The sequence below is a fragment of the Rhipicephalus microplus genome, chromosome 3 (assembly GCF_043290135.1).
Source record: "Rhipicephalus microplus isolate Deutch F79 chromosome 3, USDA_Rmic, whole genome shotgun sequence".
NCBI classification, from domain to species: Eukaryota; Metazoa; Arthropoda; class Arachnida; order Ixodida; family Ixodidae; genus Rhipicephalus; species Rhipicephalus microplus.
Window position 1 is genome coordinate 247910827 of NC_134702.1, and position 25241 is coordinate 247936067.

Consider the following 25241-nt stretch of genomic DNA (forward strand, 5'->3'; position numbering starts at 1 on the left):
CACTGTTATTAGTTCCAATGTTATTACTTGCTTTGTATTTTTATTAGTTATTAGTTATTAGTTGCTCTGTAGTTGCTTTGTATTGTGACAGAATTATCACCCACTAGCATTCTTTTCTATGTACCCCCCTTACTCTATGCTCCGTAATAGAGCCTGTAAGGTATTTTTAAATAAATAAATGTGTCTTACTGAAGAAGCACAACACATAGAAGTGGACGGATGCGCAGGAACAAAGCTTTGACAGCGTGCGAAAAGCCTTGTCACAAGCACTGGGCCTGGCTTTCTTTGGCAAAACCCAGCCCATATGCTAAAAGAATATCCCAGCCAACATATAGTAGGAGCATTCACTCACCAGGACGTACACTCCTTGGCTTACTCTTTTCGCTCTCTAACAGAAGCCCAAGAGAAGTATGCACAAATTGAAAAATAGATGTTAGCCGTTCGACAAGGATGCACCAGATTTCACGACTGTCTTTGCACAGCCAAGCATCTCGGCGGAAAGTGACCACTACCCACTCAAGCCAATTTTCAAGAAACCACTCCACAAGTGTTCATTACGCCTGCAAAAGATGCAACTGGCACTCTTAAAGTATTCGCTCAAGATAATAAGTAAACCAAGAACCGAGATGTTTATAGAATATGCCTATTCATGGTCTCTGTCAAAAGAAAATGTACCGGAAGAGGAAGAGTTCTAAGCAAATGTCGTTCAGGAGCTGGCCGTCTCCAGCGAAAAACTGCAGCAGATCAATCGTTAGGCAAGTCAAGAAAGCAACCTATGTACCCTGAAAGAATATGCGACTACCACATGGCCAGAGAACAAAAGGTCAGTCCCTGAATAAATTTGAGCTTTCTCGTCGTACCGTGACGAGATCCGTGCGAAGTTGTCATATTTCGATTCAACAGACTTATTCTTCTCAGCAGCATGACAAATCATGTCCTAAGCACCCTGCATGCAGCCCATGGAGAAGAGGAAACGAGGAAGCAACGTACCAGAAACGTTATGCTTTGGCCTCACATGTGAGCAGACATTCAAGAGCAGACCGATGGCTGTGCACCCTGCAGGAAATATAAGCCCAGGAACCAATAACTGCCGATTATGAGTGAAGAAGTACACGAACTACCCTGGCAAACACTTTGCATCAATTTCTTCTGTCACGAGGTAGAGGAATATGGGGTCATTGTCAACTTCTACTCGTTTTATTTTGAGATTCGACGCTTGAACACACGACCACTGAAGCCGTCCTTATGCTCTGCCAAGTAGTCTTCGCCACTCACGGTCTACCTTGTAAGCTTATCAGCGACAATAGATAACCATTTACCAGCCACGAATTTGCTTAAGACATGAGTCAGTGGGACAACGAGCACACCACACCAAGTCCTCACTATCTACAGTTCAATGGGATAGCAGAACGAGCCGCCCAAGAAGTAAAGAAATTTCTTGAGAAGACTGCTTACGGGACTGCAGAGTTTTCCAGTGTCCTACTAGAGTGGAGAAACACTCCAAGAGACAAGCTGTTGCAGTACGCAGTCCAGTGACTGATGGAAGAAGAACAAGGTGACAGCTGCCTGTCCACTTCAAGCTACTAGAGCCTAAGACAGTGCCTCGCAAGCAGGTGATGGCAAGACTCGAGGAGATCCAGCAGCGTCAGAAGACGTACCACAACAAAGGCACAAGAGACCAAGTGCGTTTACATCCTGCATACGAAGTAACGGCGTTGAACAGCCGAATTTCCGAGTGGCATCCGGCGATTGTAGTCTCCGAAGTCCCAACACCAAGATTGTACATCGTGGCCAATGAAAATGGGGAAGAGTTTCGCCGCAACCGAGAGCATATCTAAGCTCACAGCTCAACAGCAACTACACCACCACACCCTCCGGGACCACAACCCCAACCACTATGGCGTAGTACCAGAAAACGCTAAAAGCCACAACATTTTGTTGAAGGGTACTGAGTCAAGCCAACTTCTTTTAAAAAAACATATGGCCTACGGCGTCGCTGCGTGCGTCACCAACCTCGTTAGTGCCACCAGGGCCATTTTTTCTCCTCGGCCATCTAGTGATTCAATAAACGTTCTTTTGTTGTCAGCCATCAACGCGTCCTGTTGTCTTCGCGCTGGCTCGTACAGAGTCCCACGCATACGTTACTGTTCTATGCTATCATTTAGCGAGAGGGGGAAGAGGAGGCACGGAAGAAAGACGCAGGAAGAGACAAAGGAGGATGTGGAATGGTACATCGTAAACTAACCGTCAACATAGCGTGACGAAAGGCGGGGAGAGAAATGTGGCCGTGAAGTGAGTAATGTGTTATTGTAAGGGGGAGCGTAAAAAGGAGGACAATACTGAGAGAGATAAGAAAGGCAAAGATAACAAAGAAGATGACATTTAAAAAGAGCAAATGAAACTTGACAGTCAGTGGATGGAGACAATAAAGACGAAGTAATGCAGTTGCATACGCCAGGAAGTGGAACTTGCTTGCCAGTTCCGCTGTTTACTGTGATTTCGGAATTTTGCAACTGATATTACCTTTTTATTAAAATCATACAAATGCTGCAACGGGAAGAGATAAACTATCCACTAATATTTTAACGCTACGATGGTCGTGAAAGACGAGGACTGACAGCAACTGTAACTCTGAAAAGCAGCGCCTGGCTAGCTTTCCGTCTAATGCGAGGTTTTCGATTCCTTCAGAGCGCTCCAGTGCTTCATATGTGCTCGCACTTTTCTGCTAAATTTCTGAGGAACCTTTGCTCCTGCATGAGTTAGCCAGGTACACTTCCAAATAGGAACCACAGAGCGAAGCATACCGAGTGTTTCATTTGAAGTGAACGAAAATTTATTTTCATTTCACAAAAAGTGCGTCCCAAATCTCTCCCGGATTCCCCCGTCCCAGAAAAAAAGCATTAAAATGCGATAATTGCTCGTTCTCTATCCCAGTGAGTCTTTCTGTAGGGGTAGACACCTTAAGATGCGCAAAGACATCATTTGGCGGAGAAATTAACCTTGTTAAATTAACCAGTTAGCTAGGGTACACCCAAGGTCATGTCATACGGGAAAGTTGAAGTTCATGCGAGGAACCGTTCTCAGCTTTAAAACATAGAAAAAGCGCCCTTTTGCAATATTTCTTGCGTAACGAACATAGATCAGTAAAATAACTCATAGGTCGCCTCATTTAGACTTACTAAATCTGATATTGAGTCGTGCGCCTGAGTATCATTGAGTCCGGGTGAGTAATATTTTTGTGTGTCTGAACGAGAGGAAATCTAAGAACGTTTTTAGTGAGTCTGAGTGCAAGTGTGTCTGGTGGAAAGAAAAAACGTTGATGAGTGTGAGTCCAAGAGAGCCGTTGGGGCGAGGTATTTATCATGAATCACTATGAATGCGCTCCACACTGTTTTGCGATATATGTACTCCACTTCAGTATTATTGTCGTCCTTCTCTCCGCTTTCATTTTTAATAACTATGTCTACTGAAACATCAATGCACTAGCGCTCATACGCCAGCTCAATATCAGTTTATTAGATAAGGGAATGAAAAAAGGTTTTCTTTGAAATTAAAGAAAACCTGTAGTTTGACGCTGCACACTCAAATAATTGCCTAGTATGAACGTAAGTTGTTGTGAAAACGAGTATATTTGCGCTGGTTCACGTCTGCTTATTCTTTACCGAATAACCCTTCAATTAAAGTAAATGTGTGATTTTTTCTAGGAGACCTAAAGAGAGTGAGATCAATGTGGCCATATTTCCTCGCTTTGCAGATGGAGAGTGCATTCAGTGGTCCGCGGGACGTGGAGTGGGCTTTCAAAGGTGACACGCTCTACGTTCTGCAGGTGCGTCACATGAAAATAAAGCTTTGTCATGTCCATGGGGAGAAAATAATAAGGAGCTGAACGCAGGCATGAAGGACAATCATTTCATGGGTAGTTTACCGATGAAGCCGCAGGAGTAACCTCTACTAACTGTGTAACCACTGTGGTTTCTTGGCGTAACTTAAGCCACAATGCGTAACCATAATCACTGTATATTAACTGCATATATCGCTCATATAATCACTGTATATATCGCTGTGCAACCAATGAGAAGCTCTTTCTCAAATTGCCTCCGATTCAGAACTGAAACTGGATCCAATAAGATATTGGCACATACATATTTTGCAAAGCGCTGGCAGCCTATAGCTGCAATCATAAAAATATGGAGATGTTGAAGATATCGTGTGAGCCGAGAACAACAGAAAAGCGTTTAGTGCATATATATATATATATATATATATATATATATATATATATATATATATATATATATATATATGTAGCGAGGAGGAAATTAAGCGCTTTATATATATATATATATATATATATATATATATATATATATATATATATACAAGTATGTATGCAAAGTGGAAAGGGGAACTGTGTGATAGAAAACAAAAAAAAATGGACTTTGCGATCGCGCAATGAAAGCGCGCAGATAACGTGGAGGGTTAGCACCGTAATTTCTTTCACGTTTTCATTCAACTTAAAAATGACGCACTCGCCTGCATGTTCTTGTCAAACGCCGGTGCAGTTGTGTGGTTGTTTTATATGTCCCAGGTGCCAGGGGTGTTGGGACTGTAGCGCCCACATGCTAGTCGGTGACAGGGCTCAATTTAAGGATGTGCTTTCACAGCTTCTTCGGGGTTCGTGGTTGGCTGGGAATCGACTGGCGTCAAACTCAGCGTACTGCTTTTGCTGGTAGAGCATGAATCGGTCCACAAGCGTTCGTCTTGCGAAAATCTTATACGCGTGCGCACGTGGTCTATGTGACGCTGCACGATTGTTTGAGGAGTCTTCACTGTGACCACCTGTCTAACCGATGCGGCTGTTAATCGTCTTGGCATTGATTTACCATTGAACCTGTAGTTGCGGACATGCACATCACAATTCATGGCAGCATAAACTCGTACCTTTTCTTTTTATTAGAGGGTGCAGGCGCCATTAAAACACATGCGTCCAGTGGCGACCATATCTGGTGTTCTAGCAGCAATTGGATGAAGACCACCCGGCTTTCTGTGAATTTCCCTTATTGCAAAAACAGCGTGATGCCAGTACGTTTTTTAGGGCTGGTACATGCTGGAGACAATAGTACACGCTTGTAATCACTGGCACTTCGCTGGGCGCACTGGAGAAAAGCTGTGTCGCACTGGCTCAACCGCTGTGCTTCTGGTGCACACTGCGAAGCGCTGGAAGCGCTAAAGTTTTCACTGGCAAGCGCTGGTGAATATTGGAGCACGCACTGTTTCTACCAGCGCAGCGTGCACGTTATTGTAGCATATGCTGTGGTATGTTTCGGTGTCGGTAAATATAAAATGCTTGATTTGACGACACGGGGAGATGCTACTGTAACAGACACCGAGCGTACGTAATTTACCAAGCTACGTAGCAGACACCGAGCATATATAATACGTAAAGTAACCGAGCATACCGAGCACGTGCGTATGGCAGCAATTATAATGCACCTTTTTAGCATATGCCGCTGCGTATACCGGCCATATTCGCATCATCCGTGTATTGCTGTAACGATTCCAAGTTGCAGTGTTTGTTAGCCTTGAGCTACCCGCCGCTCTTAACAGAAACGGGAAATTGTTTTTGCCGCAAAGCGGACGAAACGTAAATGAGTTCTCTCGATCACTTCGCAAGGTTTATCAAGGGGGACGAGAAAAGAAACTGTCATTTGATTCCGCCACACCGCATAAATATATGTCTGCCCATGCTTATCCTTCTACTTACTTCAAGTAAGAGTTAGAAATGTTCCGAAGCTCAAATGCAGAATCTTCAACCATCCCAACTCACCGCGTCGAGAGCGGTCTTACCCGGTGCCCGACCCAGCGAGCATTAAACCTGAAATGCCAGCCGCGTTGGTATATATGCTACCGGCGCTTCTTGCTTCGTGTACACAAAACTATAAAGTGTGAGAATAACTGTAAAATTTAGTTGAGACATCTATGAACCTGAATCAACTATTTCGTGTTGTTTCGATGTTCGCACAAGGAGCGCCGATGATCGAACGTCGTGATTTCAGCTACGCAGGCTGTCACCGAAAGCTGTCGGCCGCACTTAGCCGGTACTTTTGACTGATATGTAACAACACGCAATTTTTAGTTGGGAACCAAACAAGACATTTAAATAATCTGTACATGCTGCCCAGTAGCAAGTGCGAGAACCAACTATAAAAGAAAAAAACAATCGGCAGCAACGGCTGACAATCTGTGGCTGCTCCTCCAGTCAATTTGACATTTTTCACAGTTAAGATGTGAATTTTTCAAAAAACTTTCCGTTCTTTCTGATATTCGCACGTCATTCGGTGCCCAAAAGCCGTTCGTCACGGTCGAATTAAGACGCAATTGTTATTAGAAAATAAGTATCACGTCAATCTTGACTTTACGACTTGTAAACACGAAGTCAAACGGCGCGTTTTAAGGATAAATTGTCGTTTTACCGCCCCCTGTGAAAGTTGCAGCGTGGTGTAGTGGTTAGCATACTTAGCTCACAATCAGGAAGCGACGGGTTGGAATCCAATAAAAAAGGCGTCCTATTTTCGAAGTTTTAATTTATTTTATTTTCAATATGAATCGCGCTATTTTACTTATATAATTAGTTATTTATGGCAAATGGGCACCACTGTTTTAACCCTGTGAAGCCATTTTACGCACAGTACTTGGACGATCCAGCATCCCACTACCTGCAACTGGAAGGTGCTGGTACCAGCGCCATACTGGGCCCATAATCAGGCATGGCGCTGGACGCTGGTACCCAGTGGTTCCGATTTTTGCAATAGGGTCTGTTGTGATTGACCAGTAAACGCATCAAACTATGTTCAAGCTTCCCGCCTTTCAATTTCTGAAGACCGCCCTTGAATCCTCTGACTGCTCATTCCACCGCTTCTTTTGACTGAGGATAGGAAAGGGTGGTTCTTAGATGCCTAATATACTTCATAGCACCCAATAATGCAAACTCCCCACAACGAGATGCAGGGCTGATGTGTCAGTGTTTCGAATGCTTTCGCCTACACGCGGTCAGTGCCCAGAGCCGACGGCCACCGTGGCACGCTCCTACGCGTTCGCGCACTCATTGTGCTCAACTATTCTACCGCGTCTGAGCCAGTGTTTCCAAACCATCCCACAGAATCACGCGGAAGACCAAAAAATAACGCTGGTCAACAATGCAACGCCACTAGCGTGCTCGGAGGTTGGACTTGTTAGGTCACGTCATGCGCACGTGAGCTCTTTGTCGGTGCCTGAGAGGGTGGGGAAGAGATTTGACTTGCGAAGGCTACGCGGAGGAGCGGCAAGGGTTTCGACCTCGCCTTCTCTCATCCTTGTTTCGCGCCGCTTCAAAAAACCCGTTTTCTCCGCCCGTGATGAATCAATTAAAAAAAATTTTCTGGCAAAATGTTCCTCATTGGACGCCCAACAACTTCAACTGCATAACTAAAATTTGATATGGGGCCTGGTGAGTGGCTCTTTAAAGCTGATGTCTCCTACTGCGATTCAATGATGCTACGGATCGACGACCATATAAGCTAGTGGCACATTATGGGCCTCAGGAGATGGCAGGCATTAAATTTGGAGGATCTGTTGGCAGTACTCTCCAGCAAGGTAAATATCCTCAATTGTGCTTGTTTCTTCAATAAGGCCAATTGTCACCTGATATGGAAGTACGACGGGTTCAGAAGAATAGTTCGTGATCAAAAGCTTCGTTGCACTTTCCAATGCAACTGTTGCCATGGGTTCCACTATGACTGAATAGCGGTCATACACGAGCTTTGTCCCTGTGATGACCAATAAATGGTTTTCACCTTCTGACATGCGATGCCAGGCCACAGAAACTAACTTCCACGATAATGCTGGCAGTCGTTTCTCCCAAATCAGGTAGGCCTTGCGTAGCCTTTACGAGACCAATATCACGAAGCTCTGCCAGCCCCAGTCGATGACTGCTCTTGAAGCCCGGAAGAAGTCATCGCCTAGCATTTATCCTTCGTGAGGTAACTGGGCAACAATAACTAAGTCATGCTGCAGTGTTGGTCGTCCACTGTCACCACAGCACTGAGTTGACGCAAATTTTGTAGGTGATGGCAGTTTGCTGCCAACAAACGTCGGGAAGAAGGCCTTATGCTTAGTTTGTCAACTATTGGTCCTGTAATCAAGCTTTCCACAGCCTCAGAGTCAAAGATTTCATTATTCTTTTTTGTTCGTTGATGGCGACAGCAACAGAAAAAGTACCTGTTTCAGAGGCACATCACACCTGCTCAATTACTGACGACTGCTTGAGGACATCCGCATCACGAGCTGTTCATTTTTCGGCTTCTGTGAAGTAAAATATTCAAAATCTCCCTACCTTTTTGAAAATGCTGCAGTTAGTAGTACAGGACACCGCATGACAAAATGACCGCTTCGGGAGCCGTTCAAGCAAAGTTTACAAACTCTCGCACCGTTTACTAGTGACGTTTCAATTGCTTGTGTGTACCTCTTTTTCTTTTGCAGACAAACAGGCAGACATACAAATTATCGGCGTGTTGCTATGGTGCCTCAGATAAACGCAATAATTCCTTTTTAATTGACAATCGCACAACAATGAAAGCTAAATCTTGAGAGATATTGGTGAGTATTGCGGATGGTGTCAGCCGTTTGGTGTCGTTTGAGGTATCGTTAAGGGCGGACAAACAGACAAATGTACAGATATTCAGAAAGACAGCCAGACAGACAGACCAAACTTTTCCGTCGAAGGTCCCTAAGAAAGACGATCGTCTTTAAACACGCATATCGGAGAGAGTCGATTGTCGTCATGGCGATGGCTTCGCTTTCCTATCCCCTCCTTTTAGCACCTTGGTTGTGGCAAATGTTTGGCCACCACCCTTCGAAGCACCGGCAAATAAAGTTCACCGACCTTGCTATGCCATCAAAAAAGCTGTTTCTCTCTCTCTTTTAGCACCTTTCTCTGGGCTGCTTCAATGTGTGAGAAACTACTAGACTCTACAGTGTCCGCGAGTTGACGATGGTGCATAGGCTTCCGAGGCGAACGCTTTGCATTAACACGGCATTTGGCGGACCGCGTTTTGGATGGCGTTCCACGTTCTTCCACAGCTAAAATTCAATAGCTTTTCTTCGTATCTTTGATCTGGTCAAAGCGCGGAAAGGAGCTTATCGTATTCAAATGTGTAATAAAAAAGTGCCTTGGGGGACAAAGTAGCCATGATAAATAGGCACTTTTCCTGTTGTAGTACAGGGTAATTGCACTGCTCTATCAGGTCCAGCTTTTCGTATGCGAATTCGGTACATGACTTGCATGCACATCGCGTTGCGCCGAACATCTAGTGCTTAGATTTTACATCGCAGTCAATGTTATAACGTTGGCGGAACGCTGCCTTCATGTCAATCCGAGCACTGATACTAGCCACCTTCGTGTGGTGACGCATCCACGTAAAGTATTTATCTGGCAACCTTATCAGAAACGCTGAAGGTCCTAAAGCAATAGTCGACTTGGTGAAACCGGACGTTTAGATCTTTCCCAAGTTGGGGTAAGGAGCTCGCCGCGGAACTCGAAAATCGATCGCCAGCGTTTTCACTGTTAGACATGCACATGGGAGTATCGCTTCTGGCTTGCCTTTGTTGCTTTCTCGAGCCGCGTTTGAGATTCGTCGACGCACTGCTCTCTTCTGCACTCGTGCTTGATTCGGCGCCAGAATTTTCATGTGTTTAACTCGAGATGCTCGATGCGCTCTACTAGTGGAGCAAGTAAGTTACACAAGAGGTCGTCACTTGCCTTCAAGCGAGAGCTGGCTTTGGTGCGTCGTCGTATTTGGCGGCGTTGTGGTTCATGAGCATCAACAGTTTCAGTTCCTCCAATTCGCACCCGACATGGCCTACCTTGGTCTTTAGAGTACCGGATTCAGACACTGCTATAAGACTCCACCTGGGCGTCGTGGTCCAGGTGTTTGAACACTTTGACGAAACACGGGGCCATCGCCATCTTGTAATCACGCAGCCGACGATGTCCAAAGGTCAGTGGTTGAGCCAAAGGAGCACGTAGGGAACGACGTCCCCACATAAAAGACGTAAACGTAATCTTAGTTCGCGTTGAGATGTTGGCCACCATTTGTGACACGCTGTTGGAGACGTCGGATATTCTGGGTTCTGAGGTGGCCTAGGAGGGACGTCCACACTCTTGCAAGATTGAGAAAAGAATGCCTGAACCTTTTTTTTATTCGAAGTTCCTCGAGCGCCCGCGAGCTTGGCGCCCATGTACTTCGATTTCCTTGCGCGAAGGCGCTAGACACACACCGAGCGTCGTCTACTATCGCTCGTCACAGAGTTTTTGTGTCTCATACAGCCTTATTGCAGCAAGTTTCGGTTATAGAGTTTAGTCATTTTGAAAGAAAGCTCCTCAAATACCATTCTGTGAAAAGTATTCTTCGATAAATCAGGTCAAACTGAATTTTATATCATCTCCACAACAAGAAAGATGATTTCGAGAAAAAGCTGCTTTACTGCAGCTGCACTGAACGCCGGTGTTACAGTTAAACAGTGTGCAGCACTGATTCTAGGTACTTTACCTGCTAATAGTAAGCCAAGGCACTTTGCATAACTATGAAGAAGAATAATACAACAGCGTACCCGTGATTTTAGTAAGTTTAGGGTTTTTCATAAATGTAAGAACAATGCGCCTGTGACATCAAAAAAGATACACAACAAATAATAAGGAAATATTATATGACATTTAACAATTGCAACCAAATAAGAGAAAGCAAACTCAATGCATACGTCAAACTCAATGTAAGCAGGTAAGCGCATATATACATTACATATACTAAAAAAATGCCTTAAGCAGTGCCCCTGACGTACGCATTGCGTTTTCACGAGCTGATACGAATGCCCTTCTTCGCTGCGTGATGCGCAGCTACACACTTCAGCACTGGACCAAACCGAAATGGCGACACCAGCGACTTCACAAATGGGACCCGGAAATCAGGTTCCGCATGCCACCTAAATTGAAACGGCCACTCACAAGTATGATCCACCGCATTCGTCTTGGTGTAGCGTACACCAGACGTTACGCACATATCATCGGTCGCAGTGACACCGGTCCTAATTGTGAACACTGTGATGTGCCAGAAACACTTGAACACATATTTTGTGTCTGCCAAGCATACGCACGTCAACGACAAACACTGATTTCTTTTACTAAACTATATCGCAGTAGGTCATTAACTGATGAGACCATGTTGGGCCCTTGGCCAGACACCAACAGTGCAAACTGCGGTCACAAGAGCAGTTAAAACCTTTTTGGAAACAACTGGACTATGTGCGCGGCTACGAAATTTGTCTCAGCTAGAAAAAACACTACATACTCACCTCTCTATCTCACCATCGTCATCCAGTATTCTTTCTTTTCCCCTTTCCCTTCCCCTAGTGTAGAGCAGCAGGCTAGAGCAAGCTATCGCTCAGGCTGACCTCTCTGCCTTTCTGTAAATAAACTTACCTTCTCCTCCCTTGATGCAGTGCTTGAATTACGCAGTGGGATCAAGCCAAAGGAAATGAGTTAAAACAAGCCAATAGGTCATTGTCGATATATAGAAAGTGTCCTAATTGGCTACGATTTCCGCAAAGTGCGCAAAAGTTTTGACAACTGCATATTCCTAGGCAAGTCCTCAAGTATACAACAAAAGACCGTACTGTTTAATATAGCCAGTCGTGGGTAAGTAAATTACAAGGCTTATTGAAGTTTTATATATTAAAGCAAATTGTAGCAACAATAGGGAATATTTCAAACAACGGAGCTTCTTGAGATTCTCGTTCCACCACTTCCACGAACAAGCACAGAAGGCCGACATACGCCAAGCAACTCCTAGAATAAAACCACCATGCATAGTGTCAAACTACTATCAAAGTAATATTATTATATTAACAATAATAATAATAACTTACGAAGTTTCACCTACGAAAACCACGAAAAGAATATGAGGCACCGTGGTAGAGGGCTCCGGAAATTTCGTCGACCTGGGGTTCTTTGACGTGCGCCTAAATCTGAGCACACTGGTCTCAAGCGTTTTCGCCTCTATTGTAAACGCAGCCGCGAGAGTCCTGCATACCATGCTATAGCTAAGGGGTGGGGAAGAATAGCAGGTACGCCAAATCATTACCATGATCAGCAGAGAAGCGAAAAGGAGGGTTATTAATGAGAGCGTGGGTGGGAGTGGTAGAAGATAAGCGACTATAGAGTAAAGGAGAGAACAAAAGAAGGAAGCAAAAAAGTGCGAAAGAAAAAGATGTAGATCAATATAAATAAATAGGATAGCAAAGGTCATTCCTCAACTAAAAAATCCGGGCGTAAGATTAACAGTCGATAATGTCAGACCAAATCTCTCTAACATCTAACATGGGCAAACTAGTAGAGAGGGTCCTGCGTAGCCGAGTAACTATCTGGATGGCAGACAATTTAGTAATAAAACCGAACCACATCAGCTTTTGTAGTGATTTCTATATTTGGTGTGCCCATGCTGATTTAGAGAGCCGAATACAGCTCGCGCGAAAAAAAATGCAATACGCTGCTTTAGTAACACTTGACATAGCCAAGGCGTATGACAGTGTGGAGCACTTCGTATTGTTAAATACGCTAAAGAGATTGAATTTCCCACAATATTTCATTGAGTGGGTGGCAGAATAATTAAAATCAAGAGAATTCTACTGCGTCAAAGATGGATGTTCCTCATCTAGATTTAAACCAACGCGCGGAGTTCTCCAAGGAGCAGTTTTATCTCCAGTTTTTTTTAATGCTTTATTGAGCACAATTCCAACAGATCAAGAAGTTACTGTCTACATTTATGCTGATGACATCACATTCTTTGCTGCTGACTGTGATATTTACTCACTACAACTTAAATTGCAAAGATATGTTAGCATGTTAGAAATTCGGTTGCAGTCGATTTCTTTATCGTTAAATGTCAACAAAAGTGCGCTCTTGGTGTTTCCGCTTGCAGAACCAATTTCATTTTCAAATATACATAAACAGGAACCTATTTAGCAAGTAGATTTTCTAAAATATCTGGGAATCATTCATAATGACAAACTTAACTAGAGTCCACACATAGAGTATATAACTACAAAAGCACAGCGGGCTTCAGGTTTACTGCACAAGCTAAGTAACCGGAAATATGGGTTACGGAGGCACACCTTGATAACGTTGTACAAGATGTACACGCGCCCCATCATGGAATTCGGATGCATATTATTCTCGGGTGGCCCTGCTTATGAAACAAAACCTCTGGTTGTCTTGGAGCGAGAAGCACAGCGATTGTATCTGGGACTCCCTAGGTTTGTGGCTATCAACCCACTGTACCAGGAAGCGAGCCTGCCTACACTACTTTGTCGATTTCCAGTTTTTACCGTGCAAGCATTTTTAAAACGTTAAAGCTTACCGGCAAAAAGATCTCAATATGCTTTTATTGCAAACCCAGACGCTTTCTTTCTTGCTCATTGGCGACGGTTTCACACATCTCAGATAATGTTTGTACAAAAGAATTTACGAAGTACAAACGTGAACATTAGAAATGTAATTGAGACTAATGACTCGAATTGTCACGTTTTAATTGAGTATGATGATGTATTCCCCCAAAACACCAAGTTACAATCTCTCAAATTTTTAAATTACATATTATTAGATTACTTGGAGCATGCAGAAACTAAAAATATAATAGCCACAGATGCTTCAGTAAATAATCAAAAGGCAAGTGTAGGCATTGCCTCTGAGTCGCTTGACTGGTGCTCTTCAATGAGACTGCCTGATTTTACTCCAATTTTTGAAGCAGAGCTCGTGGCAATTATATTAGCTCTTTGAAAACTTCCGTCAAATTAAAACACCACAGTCATAGTGACGGATTCTTTTTCAGTTTGTGCAGCTCTGACAGCTTTGAAGAACTCTTGAATTCTAAGGACATTCCAAACATTAGCACCCCACAGTTGAGACTCCTGAGGTTACTATGGGTTCCGGGACACTCTGGATTAAGATTAAATGAATTGGCCGATTCCTTAGGACGAGCCTCACTTGATGGGCCAGTTTTATCCATACTGCCAGATGTTGAATATATTACAGCAATAAAATATTGAAAATCAGCGATCTCCACTGATACGGTAAAAAAGGTAACTACATGGACAGAATATAACCACCTCAAGTTTCCATGGCGACCACCCACTGGAGCCAGTCCAGAAAGGTCGAAGTTTTAATTACTAAATTTCGATGTCGTGTCCCCCTCCCTCCCCAAAACCTATATCTACACAGAGCTGGTCAGACAACATCACCCCTCTGCGCATTCTGCGGAGAAATGAAATGAATAGAACATTATTTTTTGTATTGTCGCCGCTACGCTATACTTCGTAAAAGGTTACTAGTTATTCCATTTCTGAATATAGGCGTTAGATTGACGGTGGAAACTGCGCTAAGCTTTGGTGCCTCAGTTATGGGACATTGCCACAGGGATGCTTTCAATGCCGTTTGCGATTATATTCAGGCAACCAAGCGTAAACCTTTGTGATCTTCAATAAAATAATTATTATTCATTACTGCCGTGACAAAGTGAAGTAAACGCAGCTGAGTGGTAATCACAACGCCTAAAATCTCCCAATTCCTCAGCTTAACTTTTCTATTTTTTTTCTCGTTTGCTCTCTTTTTATGTGGTTTTCCTTACATTAGTCATATTATAGTACAAATTCATTACACATAGTTAAAATGGCCACGGAAAAACTGCACTACACTTTACTGGCCAATCTCCCTGAGTGGGTATGAGCGATCAGCCCAAGGAAACAAACAAACTAACCAAACAAAGAGAAAACAAGCCTGGAAAAATAACAATATGAAGTAAGACGAAAGAACGATATCTGCGTTCTCCAGGTGGTTGCGCTCGCTTTACAGTTTTGTTGTTTACTTGCACTGCACAAACGTCGAATGGGTATTCATTTTTTTCTTGTAACCAAGTAGCACATTAAAAATTAAGCTTTAATAATTACAGCCACTTGTACGTGAATACGTTAATATACTTCACTCTCATGCATGGTCCCACAGTTGTATTTCTTGGTTTCATCATAAAATAATCATTTCTAGGGTTCCAAAAAGCCAGCCCTTTTTTCGTGTTTTTCAAGCAGCCAAGTATCTGTCATGCTTCACCTGTTATAGGCACGTCCAGTGACATCATTGTACCTGCCAACGGACGTGGAGCTCATGCATGAGCTGGACGAAGGATTCCGAACCTCTGATGAATGCTTGACGAAAGCAAACATTGGGTGAGTATAAAACTTTGGATTGCGTGAGTGGTTTCAAGGCTACCATAGCCTTTTTTTCTCATTGAAACGCTTTCGTTGGTGAACTATGCCTTCTCGTCATTGTCATTGGCTGGTGGAATCAAAAAGAGTACTGGGTTTTCGCGCTTGAGGCTTACTTGTTTTTAGCCGAACTCGACACAACCGTTTTAGGTTACCTTTGTGAAATCCGAATCATGCACAATTGTGAATTTGTTTAACAGTTCCCAATTCTTCCCTTCTGTGACCCCATGTCCTGTTGCTCTAGATGTCTTCACCTTTATCAAGCAGCACTTTAATCCCCTTAATTTAACTCATTAGTCGCAAGTGAATAGCCCTCTCAGGTTTTTGTATATAGCTCTCGTTTTTCACCAAATCCCACTTGTTGAACGTACAACACCTTTGACCTCGCAAAGCTCGCGAAAAGAGGCATTGTAGACTTTCGCTGTAGCAATGCTTTACAGAAATGTTGTGAACTGCTAATAAATGCTAATTTTAAGGCGCAAGCAGAGCGACATTTGAATGCTGGCTACTCCTACCACACAAAACTTTATATCGCGGAAATTTCGGTCAAGATGCTTCAGACCTCGAAACAAGACCTTTCCCAAGGTTGAGACATGGAGGCCTCATAAGCTCGCCGAAGTTTTTTATCTACATGGAATCTCCGACAACTTCAAAAAAGCTGGGAAGTGGGCCAATGTAAAAGTGGTACTCTCTGCCCCAGAAAAATTGGTTCTCTGCCCCGGAAAAGGCACGACACCAGCCGAGCATGTGAAGCGGGGGTATGGGAAGCGTGGACGCCGAAGCGGGACATCGTGTGACTAAAAATTTTCGGAATTTGAAAGATGTTTACCAAGAAACTAATATTAATTGTCATTGTGACAGGACAATATAAAACACCAAGAACCACCAGGTACAATTGTACTCTGCTTCCCCACTATGGTTCAGCACTACCAAAGCTACGGGGTGTGAGAAAGCCACAACCTTGCGCAGCGAAACGTAGTCTTGTACACGAGTGTTTTAAAATTGACAGGGTTGGCTAGAATTGACGTTTCTTTTGTGTTTTACGCGATGTCTATAGAATATACGTTTATTCTTCTTCGCATTTATTTCTTATACAATTATTTATTTTTGTTGGTTACCGCCAATAACCCTGTTTAAAAATCGACATGACCGCACCCATGCAAAAAAGAACGCCCGCTCCGATCCGCACTCACTGTTCCTACACTCCCACTGCAATAACAACAGTAAACAAATTGTAAAATCAGCCATTGCTTTGTTTCATCTCACTCTAAAAATAACGCATTAGGTAAGTTTTGCCTTTAATATCGGGATATGCTTGTTGCTTAGCAACACTTGCTAAGTATAACACGCCGAGGCAGTGTTCGGAGTGTGTCCTCAGGCCAAGAACACTGTCTCTCCAAATATCGGACATGCTACCTAGCCCAGAATTTCATGCGCGACGGAACCTCTTTTGGTGGAAAAAAAAGAAAGAAAAGAAGCATTGCAACAGGAGATGCGAACGAACGCGTCGACGGAGAAACAGGCATACGAGAGCCACGAGGAGCGTCGAAGAAAAATGGCTGCAAAGTGAACTTATCTGCCGGCCTGAGCATCTACCGATCTCTAGAAGAGGAACATAATCACACTTCTTCAAGTTCCCAGTTTATTTGCTTGTTTATTAGCATTACGGTATTTTTAAGTTATAAACTAGACATAACAACTAAAACTCAGAAAGCAGACACCGTGAATACGGTGAGCAGACGACAGCGCACGAATGAATACATGTGGAGGGGCTAAGCGGCCTTGCTGTTGGCTGAGGGGCCTGTTGCCTCTATTGTTCGGAAGAGAACTTCTGAAACAGAGTATAGTAGGCAAATTCAAGATACACATTATGGACTTACGGCACAGCTTTGTCGTTTACTATTTATTTTATTTGATGTGTCAATCAGTTTACATTACATGTGGCAACGCTAGGGCAGCGTATGGTTACGTACCCATACGATACTCAAAGAATCGCCCTCTCCTTTTGATTTACGTTTTGGAGACGCATGGGCTTGTTTAGATGCGAATCAGGTTATGGGAGAGCTCAGTCCGGTGTGCGTAACTACCCTTACTGCGCATGCGCGGCAGCTGGCCCGAGCCTTACCAGAATGCGCTTGCACGTGCCATCGTGTTCGGGCCTGCATAAGTGGCTGTATAAGAGGCTTTGGCCTCTACCTGCTTACACTCTCTTAGCAATCACGTGATGATGTTGCGGAACGTGTTTCCGCAGACGCGCGACGAAGCCACGTGGCCCCAGGTTGCGTGGCGATGAACCTCCGTGGCTGTTCCGAGAAGAGGTCGGGACGAGTAAAGGAACAGAAACTACAGTGAATTCATGGTGTGCTTCACTTTCAAGGACGTGTTAACATTCGTCAACGTGCCCTTGATAAACGGAACTTCAAATCAACCCATGCCCTTCTTTGCGCGCTACTCCTTGTATTCTTTAGGAGGAGTGTATTTAATATTTGGTACATATACTCCTGCACAGCTTTTTTGAATTTTTTTAAGGAGGGGGCGAACGAATGTGCCACTTACATTTAAATCACTTTTGCTATATTTAGCTGTAGAGAGTAAATGTTAGAAGCCATAAAGCCGCACTGGCGCATTTATAGACATAGTGCACATGACTGAGTGAGACTTGTTTGGCTTTATGTTAACAACCAAACGCCGCTTCGCAGGCTGTTTCACTGTTTGCACAAACTTTACACAAAAATATACGCAATGCAGGGAAGTCGTGAACTGCGCTCAAAGCCCTCTGGGATCGGCCATATTCACCACTGGGATTATAGCCGGCAGCAAGGTATGTAGCACGTAAATATTCTTGTCTTTATCACTTTTTATTGGTTAGCAGGTGCCTCAATGTAAATGACAGGTCATTGAAAGTGGCGATTCTTGATGGTACTTTAGCGACAAAAAAGAGGTTGAATTTCGAAGAGTATTCAGTAACATCAGCTAAGAAGCGCTTATCGCGATATCGAGGGCGGTGTAAAATAAACATGACAACACAATTCACTTTTATTTTGTTTTTTCAGTAAAAGAGTTCTAGCATATTCCATGACTTGCAAATACACGTTATTGTGAAGCAGCCAGTGAGGATCTGCACATGCAGCATTCCGATCCAAGTCTTACGAGGTGCATAGGTGTCTTCATGTAATTCGAGTATAGTGTACATATCGTGGGAACATTAGGCATGCCTGTAAGGTATCTATTTCACTGCGTCACTAAACGTCAGCTTTCACATTGCAGTGCAGTTTTTATTCAACACAAAGTGTACGCACTGTATTTTGGTGTATTCCTGCGAGTTGATGTCGTGTAAAAGTTTCGATGCCTACTTTGACTGTCATGGGCCCTTCATGTTTCGTAAAATAAGATGAGACGTGATTATTTGCGAGTGCACTGACACCAATCAAGACATAGCACAGCGCGCGCAGTGGGCGAACTAGTTCATTTCATCGTATTCTGAACGCAGGTTTCACCGTTCCTGCGCTAGCTACGCAGCATCACTTCATGCTGTATAAGCGCTGTTTCTGTGCAATTCATACGTGATCAGCAGAAAGAAAGTTCTACGGTTTCAACTTGTTGATGTGGACTACGTCACTCGGGCAGTTTGCAGAGAGGTTAGTCTCATAGACTTGAACGACTTCGCGAGCAACGTGCGTTACCCGTCATACGATATGGTAAGGTATGGTAACTTCTCCGACAATTTACCACGATGAACTGCTCCACACAAGAACTAGGGAACTAGAGGAGAACTAAAGGTTTACATTCCCGCTGTCGTACAAAGCGTTCTGGGTTGCTTGTGAAGCAGAGTCTAGTGCGGGTGATCTAACGTGCGTGGTCGGTGCGAGCGATAGCGTCACGTGCGTATTCTCTCGATGGTGGTGTAGTATTCGCTATTAGGGTGAAGACACGGAACAATTGGCCGGTGTGTGCCTACATGGGCGAACTTTAACGGCCCGAGCCCGGCCCGAGCACGGCCCATCCCTAAAACTTCAAGCTCCGGCCCATCTGAGCCCAGACAGGGTACGGGCCGTATTTAAAATAGCGCCCCAACCCGGCCCGACCCTGAATGGTCTGGGCCAGACCCGGCCCGACCCGTTTCAGCCCATCTTGTCTTGAACATAAACGAGGCACATCTCAATGAGGGTGGCGATTTGGGCTTGTTGGTATGGTTGCATGATGATGGATGGTAGCGCAGACAACGAACACGGACAAGAGAAGGCACATAGACACAACACAGCGCTAACTTTCAACAACAGTTTATTACACGCAGATCTCCGTGGTGTATGCGATCCACCACGCCAACGTCGCACGTGCGTAGCTCTAAAAACCATCAAATATAACCAACGCGCGTGTTCCAATACTTTACAATTTTATATTTTTCAATCTTTTTCTACTTTTTCTTTCTTCCTTTTATCCCATGTTACCACAAACCCTATCGCGAATACATGTAATCAAGTTCCTTATCTGTCAACACCACTGATGGGCTGCTCACACACGTGTCACCTAGCTCTGCAATTCTGCCGGCCTCCAATACCAACCGCGTCATCTCGTGCCTACTTCTATTGATTATAACCGTTTCCTTGAATTTCGGTGTGCAATTACATCTCTGGCAATGAAGGGAAAGAAAACCATCAGGAACAACACTATTTACTTTGTTATTGTGCTCGCGCAAGCGATCGTTTATGCATCTACTGGTCTGACCGATATAACACTTTCCACAAGTAAGTGGAATGAGGTATACAACACACATGATGCACTCCACAAATAGGTTTCTATGTTTCTTTTGGCATACATTTGATTTTCCCTTGTCTGGTCTTGTGCTTCTGCAAAGACTCACCAACTTATTGGGTGCCGAGAAAACTACGTTAGTGCCACATTTTTCCGCAATCTTTTTTATCCTGTGAGAAACCTTATGCATGTATGGAATTACGGCAAAACTTTCCTTTCTTGAGCTCACCCTATCCATCCCTTCACATCTTTTCTCCAGCACTTTTCTGTGCAATCCTTCAGCAACGGACACGACGAGGCTCTTGGGGTACCCGGCATTGCTTAGCCTCGAGACCTGTTGTCTGAAGCTTTCATTCATGAGGCACCGGCAGGACTTCTTTAGTGCCTCACTCAAGCACATCTTCGCAATGCCTCGTTTTACCAGTTTAGTATGCGCTGAGTGAAACTGTAGTAAAGGCTTACTTGCTCTGGGCTCGTAACACCAGCATGTCTTTTCATCTGAGAATTGAAAGTTAATGTCAAGAAATCTGAGCCTTCCGTCACATGGCATTTCAAAAGTCACTTCAAGTGGGTTAAGCCCCTCACGAAAAACGCTACACACGCTACTACATTGAGTAGCAAAATCTGCAGTTCTGTCATTGATAAACACTAAAAAGTCATCGACGTACCTAAATACGTGCACAACATTGTATTCATTTAGGCGTCCTGATAGCCTCCTGTCCATTTCAGCCAAAAACAAATTACTTAAAACTGGTGCTAAGCACGAGCCAATGCATACTCCTTGTTTTTGCAGATACAGGGTACCATTGTTTTCAATAAACGTTGACGACAAGTAAAACCTAAGTAATTCTAAGAAATTGTCGACGGACGTACCTGCTTGTGAGCTAAATCTAACGGCACCGTACTCATCGATGCATTCGCCAACACTTGTTAATACTGCTGATTGTGGCAGAGAATAGTACAGATCTTTTATGTCAGCCGAAAACGCTTTTAACCCTATGTTTTTTCGTTCCCTGACGAAACTTATCACCTGTTCCGAATTTTTTTGTCAGGAAGGGGTCATTTATGTCAAGCAAGTTTAATGTTCTTTGCAGATACACAGCTACAGCTTTTTGCCACGTGTCCTTCTCCGACACTATCACTCTGAACGGTACTCCTTCCTTATGCGTTTTAGCACTAAAGAACACATCCAGACTGTCATTTTTACTTTTTCTGATACCGCTAAGCACACCTTCTAGATTCATCCTCTTACAAAGTTCTATTGCTTTTCCCCTCACATTTTCAATCGAAATACTTTTCTTTTCGCTGAACACTGCCGTAATAGCACTTTTAGCCTTTTCTTTAAATTCATCATGCGAGAAAAAATTCGGAACAGGTGATAAGTTTCGTCAGGGAACGAAAAAACATAGGGTTAAAAGCGTTTTCGGCTGACATAAAAGATCTGTACTATTCTCTGCCACAATCAGCAGTATTAACAAGTGTTGGCGAATGCATCGATGAGTACGGTGCCGTTAGATTTAGCTCACAAGCAGGTACGTCCGTCGACAATTTCTTAGAATTACTTAGGTTTTACTTGTCGTCAACGTTTATTGAAAACAATGGTACCCTGTATCTGCAAAAACAAGGAGTATGCATTGGCTCGTGCTTAGCACCAGTTTTAAGTAATTTGTTTTTGGCTGAAATGGACAGGAGGCTATCAGGACGCCTAAATGAATACAATGTTGTGCACGTATTTAGGTACGTCGATGACTTTTTAGTGTTTATCAATGACAGAACTGCAGATTTTGCTACTCAATGTAGTAGCGTGTGTAGCGTTTTTCGTGAGGGGCTTAACCCACTTGAAGTGACTTTTGAAATGCCATGTGACGGAAGGCTCAGATTTCTTGACATTAACTTTCAATTCTCAGATGAAAAGACATGCTGGTGTTACGAGCCCAGAGCAAGTAAGCCTTTACTACAGTTTCACTCAGCGCATACTAAACTGGTAAAACGAGGCATTGCGAAGATGTGCTTGAGTGAGGCACTAAAGAAGTCCTGCCGGTGCCTCATGAATGAAAGCTTCAGACAACAGGTCTCGAGGCTAAGCAATGCCGGGTACCCCAAGAGCCTCGTCGTGTCCGTTGCTGAAGGATTGCACAGAAAAGTGCTGGAGAAAAGATGTGAAGGGATGGATAGGGTGAGCTCAAGAAAGGAAAGTTTTGCCGTAATTCCATACATGCATAAGGTTTCTCACAGGATAAAAAAGATTGCGGAAAAATGTGGCACTAACGTAGTTTTCTCGGCACCCAATAAGTTGGTGAGTCTTTGCAGAAGCACAAGACCAGACAAGGGAAAATCAAATGTATGCCAAAAGAAACATAGAAACCTATTTGTGGAGTGCATCATGTGTGTTGTATACCTCATTCCACTTACTTGTGGAAAGTGTTATATCGGTCAGACCAGTAGATGCATAAACGATCGCTTGCGCGAGCACAATAACAAAGTAAATAGTGTTGTTCCTGATGGTTTTCTTTCCCTTCATTGCCAGAGATGTAATTGCACACCGAAATTCAAGGAAACGGTTATAATCAATAGAAGTAGGCACGAGATGACGCGGTTGGTATTGGAGGCCGGCAGAATTGCAGAGCTAGGTGACACGTGTGTGAGCAGCCCATCAGTGGTGTTGACAGATAAGGAACTTGATTACATGTATTCGCGATAGGGTTTGTGGTAACATGGGATAAAAGGAAGAAAGAAAAAGTAGAAAAAGATTGAAAAATATAAAATTGTAAAGTATTGGAACACGCGCGTTGGTTATATTTGATGGTTTTTAGAGCTACGCACGTGCGACGTTGGCGTGGTGGATCGCATACACCACGGAGATCTGCGTGTAATAAACTGTTGTTGAAAGTTAGCGCTGTGTTGTGTCTATGTGCCTTCTCTTGTCCGTGTTCGTTGTCTGCGCTACCATCCATCATCATGAGGCACATCTCACTCTTCAATTATTGTCAAGGTATCTTCCTCACACAAAAGATATTCTAGTAAGTGTTTTTGGAAGTTCTTTCAGTTTCACGACTTTATCTTACTTCGTTCACTTTGTGTACTTTCAGTTATTCACGCCCGTAACATTTTGGGGAAAAATTTTCAAGGTAATATAAAGTATATATATGTAGTTATAACTGGTTGTATCATGTACGCAATGCTAACCATACAACCTTAGTTTTGCATTTCAAAGAGTCACTACAAAATATACCCATATAAGGTGAGAAAAATGGCAGACACTTTCAGTTGGAGCCTACATAAATTGCATGCTAGACGTGGATGTCTAGTAAAAGCAACACGTCTTCTGTAGAGCGATGTATTATGGCTATTTTTTTGCAAAGTACACTTAGATGAGAAGACAGACAACATGGGTGCAATTTAGTACGCCATGCAAAAAAAATCAAAGCATATGCACGGAGTGGTTGATGTTGAGTGTGGTGAAGCGTTCGTTCATTCATGCGTTCGTTGGTCTGTCCGTCCGTGCATCCGCTCACCCATCCATCCACCAGTTCGTCTGTCCGTGCGTTAGCGCTTTCGTCTGCCCTTCCGTCCATCCATCCATGCGTCCGTCTGTGCAACTGTCTGTTCGTCCTTCCATCCGCGCGTGTACCTGTCTGTCCGTCTGTCCGTCCGTCCGTCCGTCCGTCCGTCCGTCCGTCTGTCTGTCTGTCTGTCTGTCTGTCTGTTTGTCTGTCTGTCTGTCTGTCTCTCTGTCCAATCATTCGTGCGTCCGTCTGCCGCACTGCACACAGTTCTATTTTACCAGCGTGATGTAGGAACTGAGCCTAAAAATCGTGACAAGACAGCGTCATCTATTGTACTATTCAGGAGAATCTGCCGGTTATGCCTCATGCAGGACAAGCTTAGACTAAGAGTATCTTTGCCCCTAAGAAACATGCTATAGTTCTTTCTGGGAGGAAAATATTGTCACGACTTCAAAAAGGAGGTCTTGCCGCAGAGATTGCAGCACAAGAAGCAGGTCGATCATTTATCTAGAACGCGCAAACGAGTTCTTCTTTTTCGCCCATTTCGTAGTCCTTCGTGACATATGCACAACTGAAATCGTCTTTCTTGAGTAAGCACGTGACATTTGCCTCCTTCCGAAAGAGGCATCGTCCTGATGGGCACCTTAGGTGCTATACCAGGCGTATGAAGTGGTCGTACCCAAATGGTAACCGGGAGCTTAATTAACTCGAATAAAACAGTTTTATACGCACGACGTGCACGACTTAGAACTAATATCAGTGTCGGGAACAACTTCGTAGTTCACGTCGTTCAAGCGTCGCGTGACGCTGTATGGGCTAAAGTACCGTGTTAGCAGTTTTACAGACAGTCCACGTCGACGTATCAAAATCCTGGCCCAGACTTTGTCGCCTGATGTGTAGCTAATCAACTTAGCGTCGTGGCGTTGTGCATCTTGATGCTGCTGATGACAGATGCACCCACCCGCGAGCTGCCTGGCTTCTTCGGCGCGCTGAGTGAATTTTTCGGCGTCGACATAGATATCGTCACATTCATGCGGCAACATGCCACCATAGATCAGATTGAGCGGTGTGATTCCAGTGGTTTCTTGACGAGTGGTGTTAATTATTTACAATTATTAATATTTATTATAGACAAAGGTCACGTACGGCAGTATCTGATTCAATTTTATGTTCCGTGTCAACGTACACGCTTATTATGTCTGTGAGGGTCCTATTCTGGCGCTCCACCAGTCCGTTTGTCTGCGGATAATATGCAGTTGTGCTCCGGTGAGCTGTACCGCTGAGTCTGAGAACGAACTCTAAAAGCTCTGCGCTGAAAGCAGGTCCTCTGTCTGTAATTACTGCTGTCGTAGCGCCATGCCGAAGGATGGTGTTTTTAATGAAGAACGGAGCGGATTCTCCTTCTGTGCCGCGCTGCATAGCTTTAGTCTCCGCATAACGGGAGAGGTAATCGGTAGCCGCAATATTTCACCTGCTGCCTGTGGTGGAAGTTGGAAAGGGACCCATAAAATTCATTCCAATTTAAGTAAAGAGCTTTTCTGGTGCTTCGACATGGTATAAAAGAACGACTGGCTTGCTGCTAGGTGCTTTGCGTCTTTGGCAGTTGGTGCAAGTTCGCACGTGATGGTTAACAGCAGT

At 43.9% G+C, this 25241-nt stretch overlaps 1 protein-coding gene across 3 annotated transcripts in view; it reads left to right on the top strand.

Annotated features, from left to right (window-relative positions):
* Positions 1–25241, top strand: part of LOC119161150 (rifampicin phosphotransferase) — a 586004-nt gene that overhangs the window by 305211 nt on the left and 255552 nt on the right. For 2 of the 3 annotated variants that reach the window (XM_075890885.1, XM_037413539.2), the window contains exons 21-23: positions 3755–3826; positions 15200–15306; positions 18094–18166. In XM_075890885.1, the coding sequence (XP_075747000.1) occupies positions 3755–3826; positions 15200–15306; positions 18094–18166 (252 nt within the window). The remainder of the gene's footprint in view (positions 1–3754; positions 3827–15199; positions 15307–18093; positions 18167–25241) is intronic. The other variant, XM_075890884.1, reaches the window with a different exon arrangement.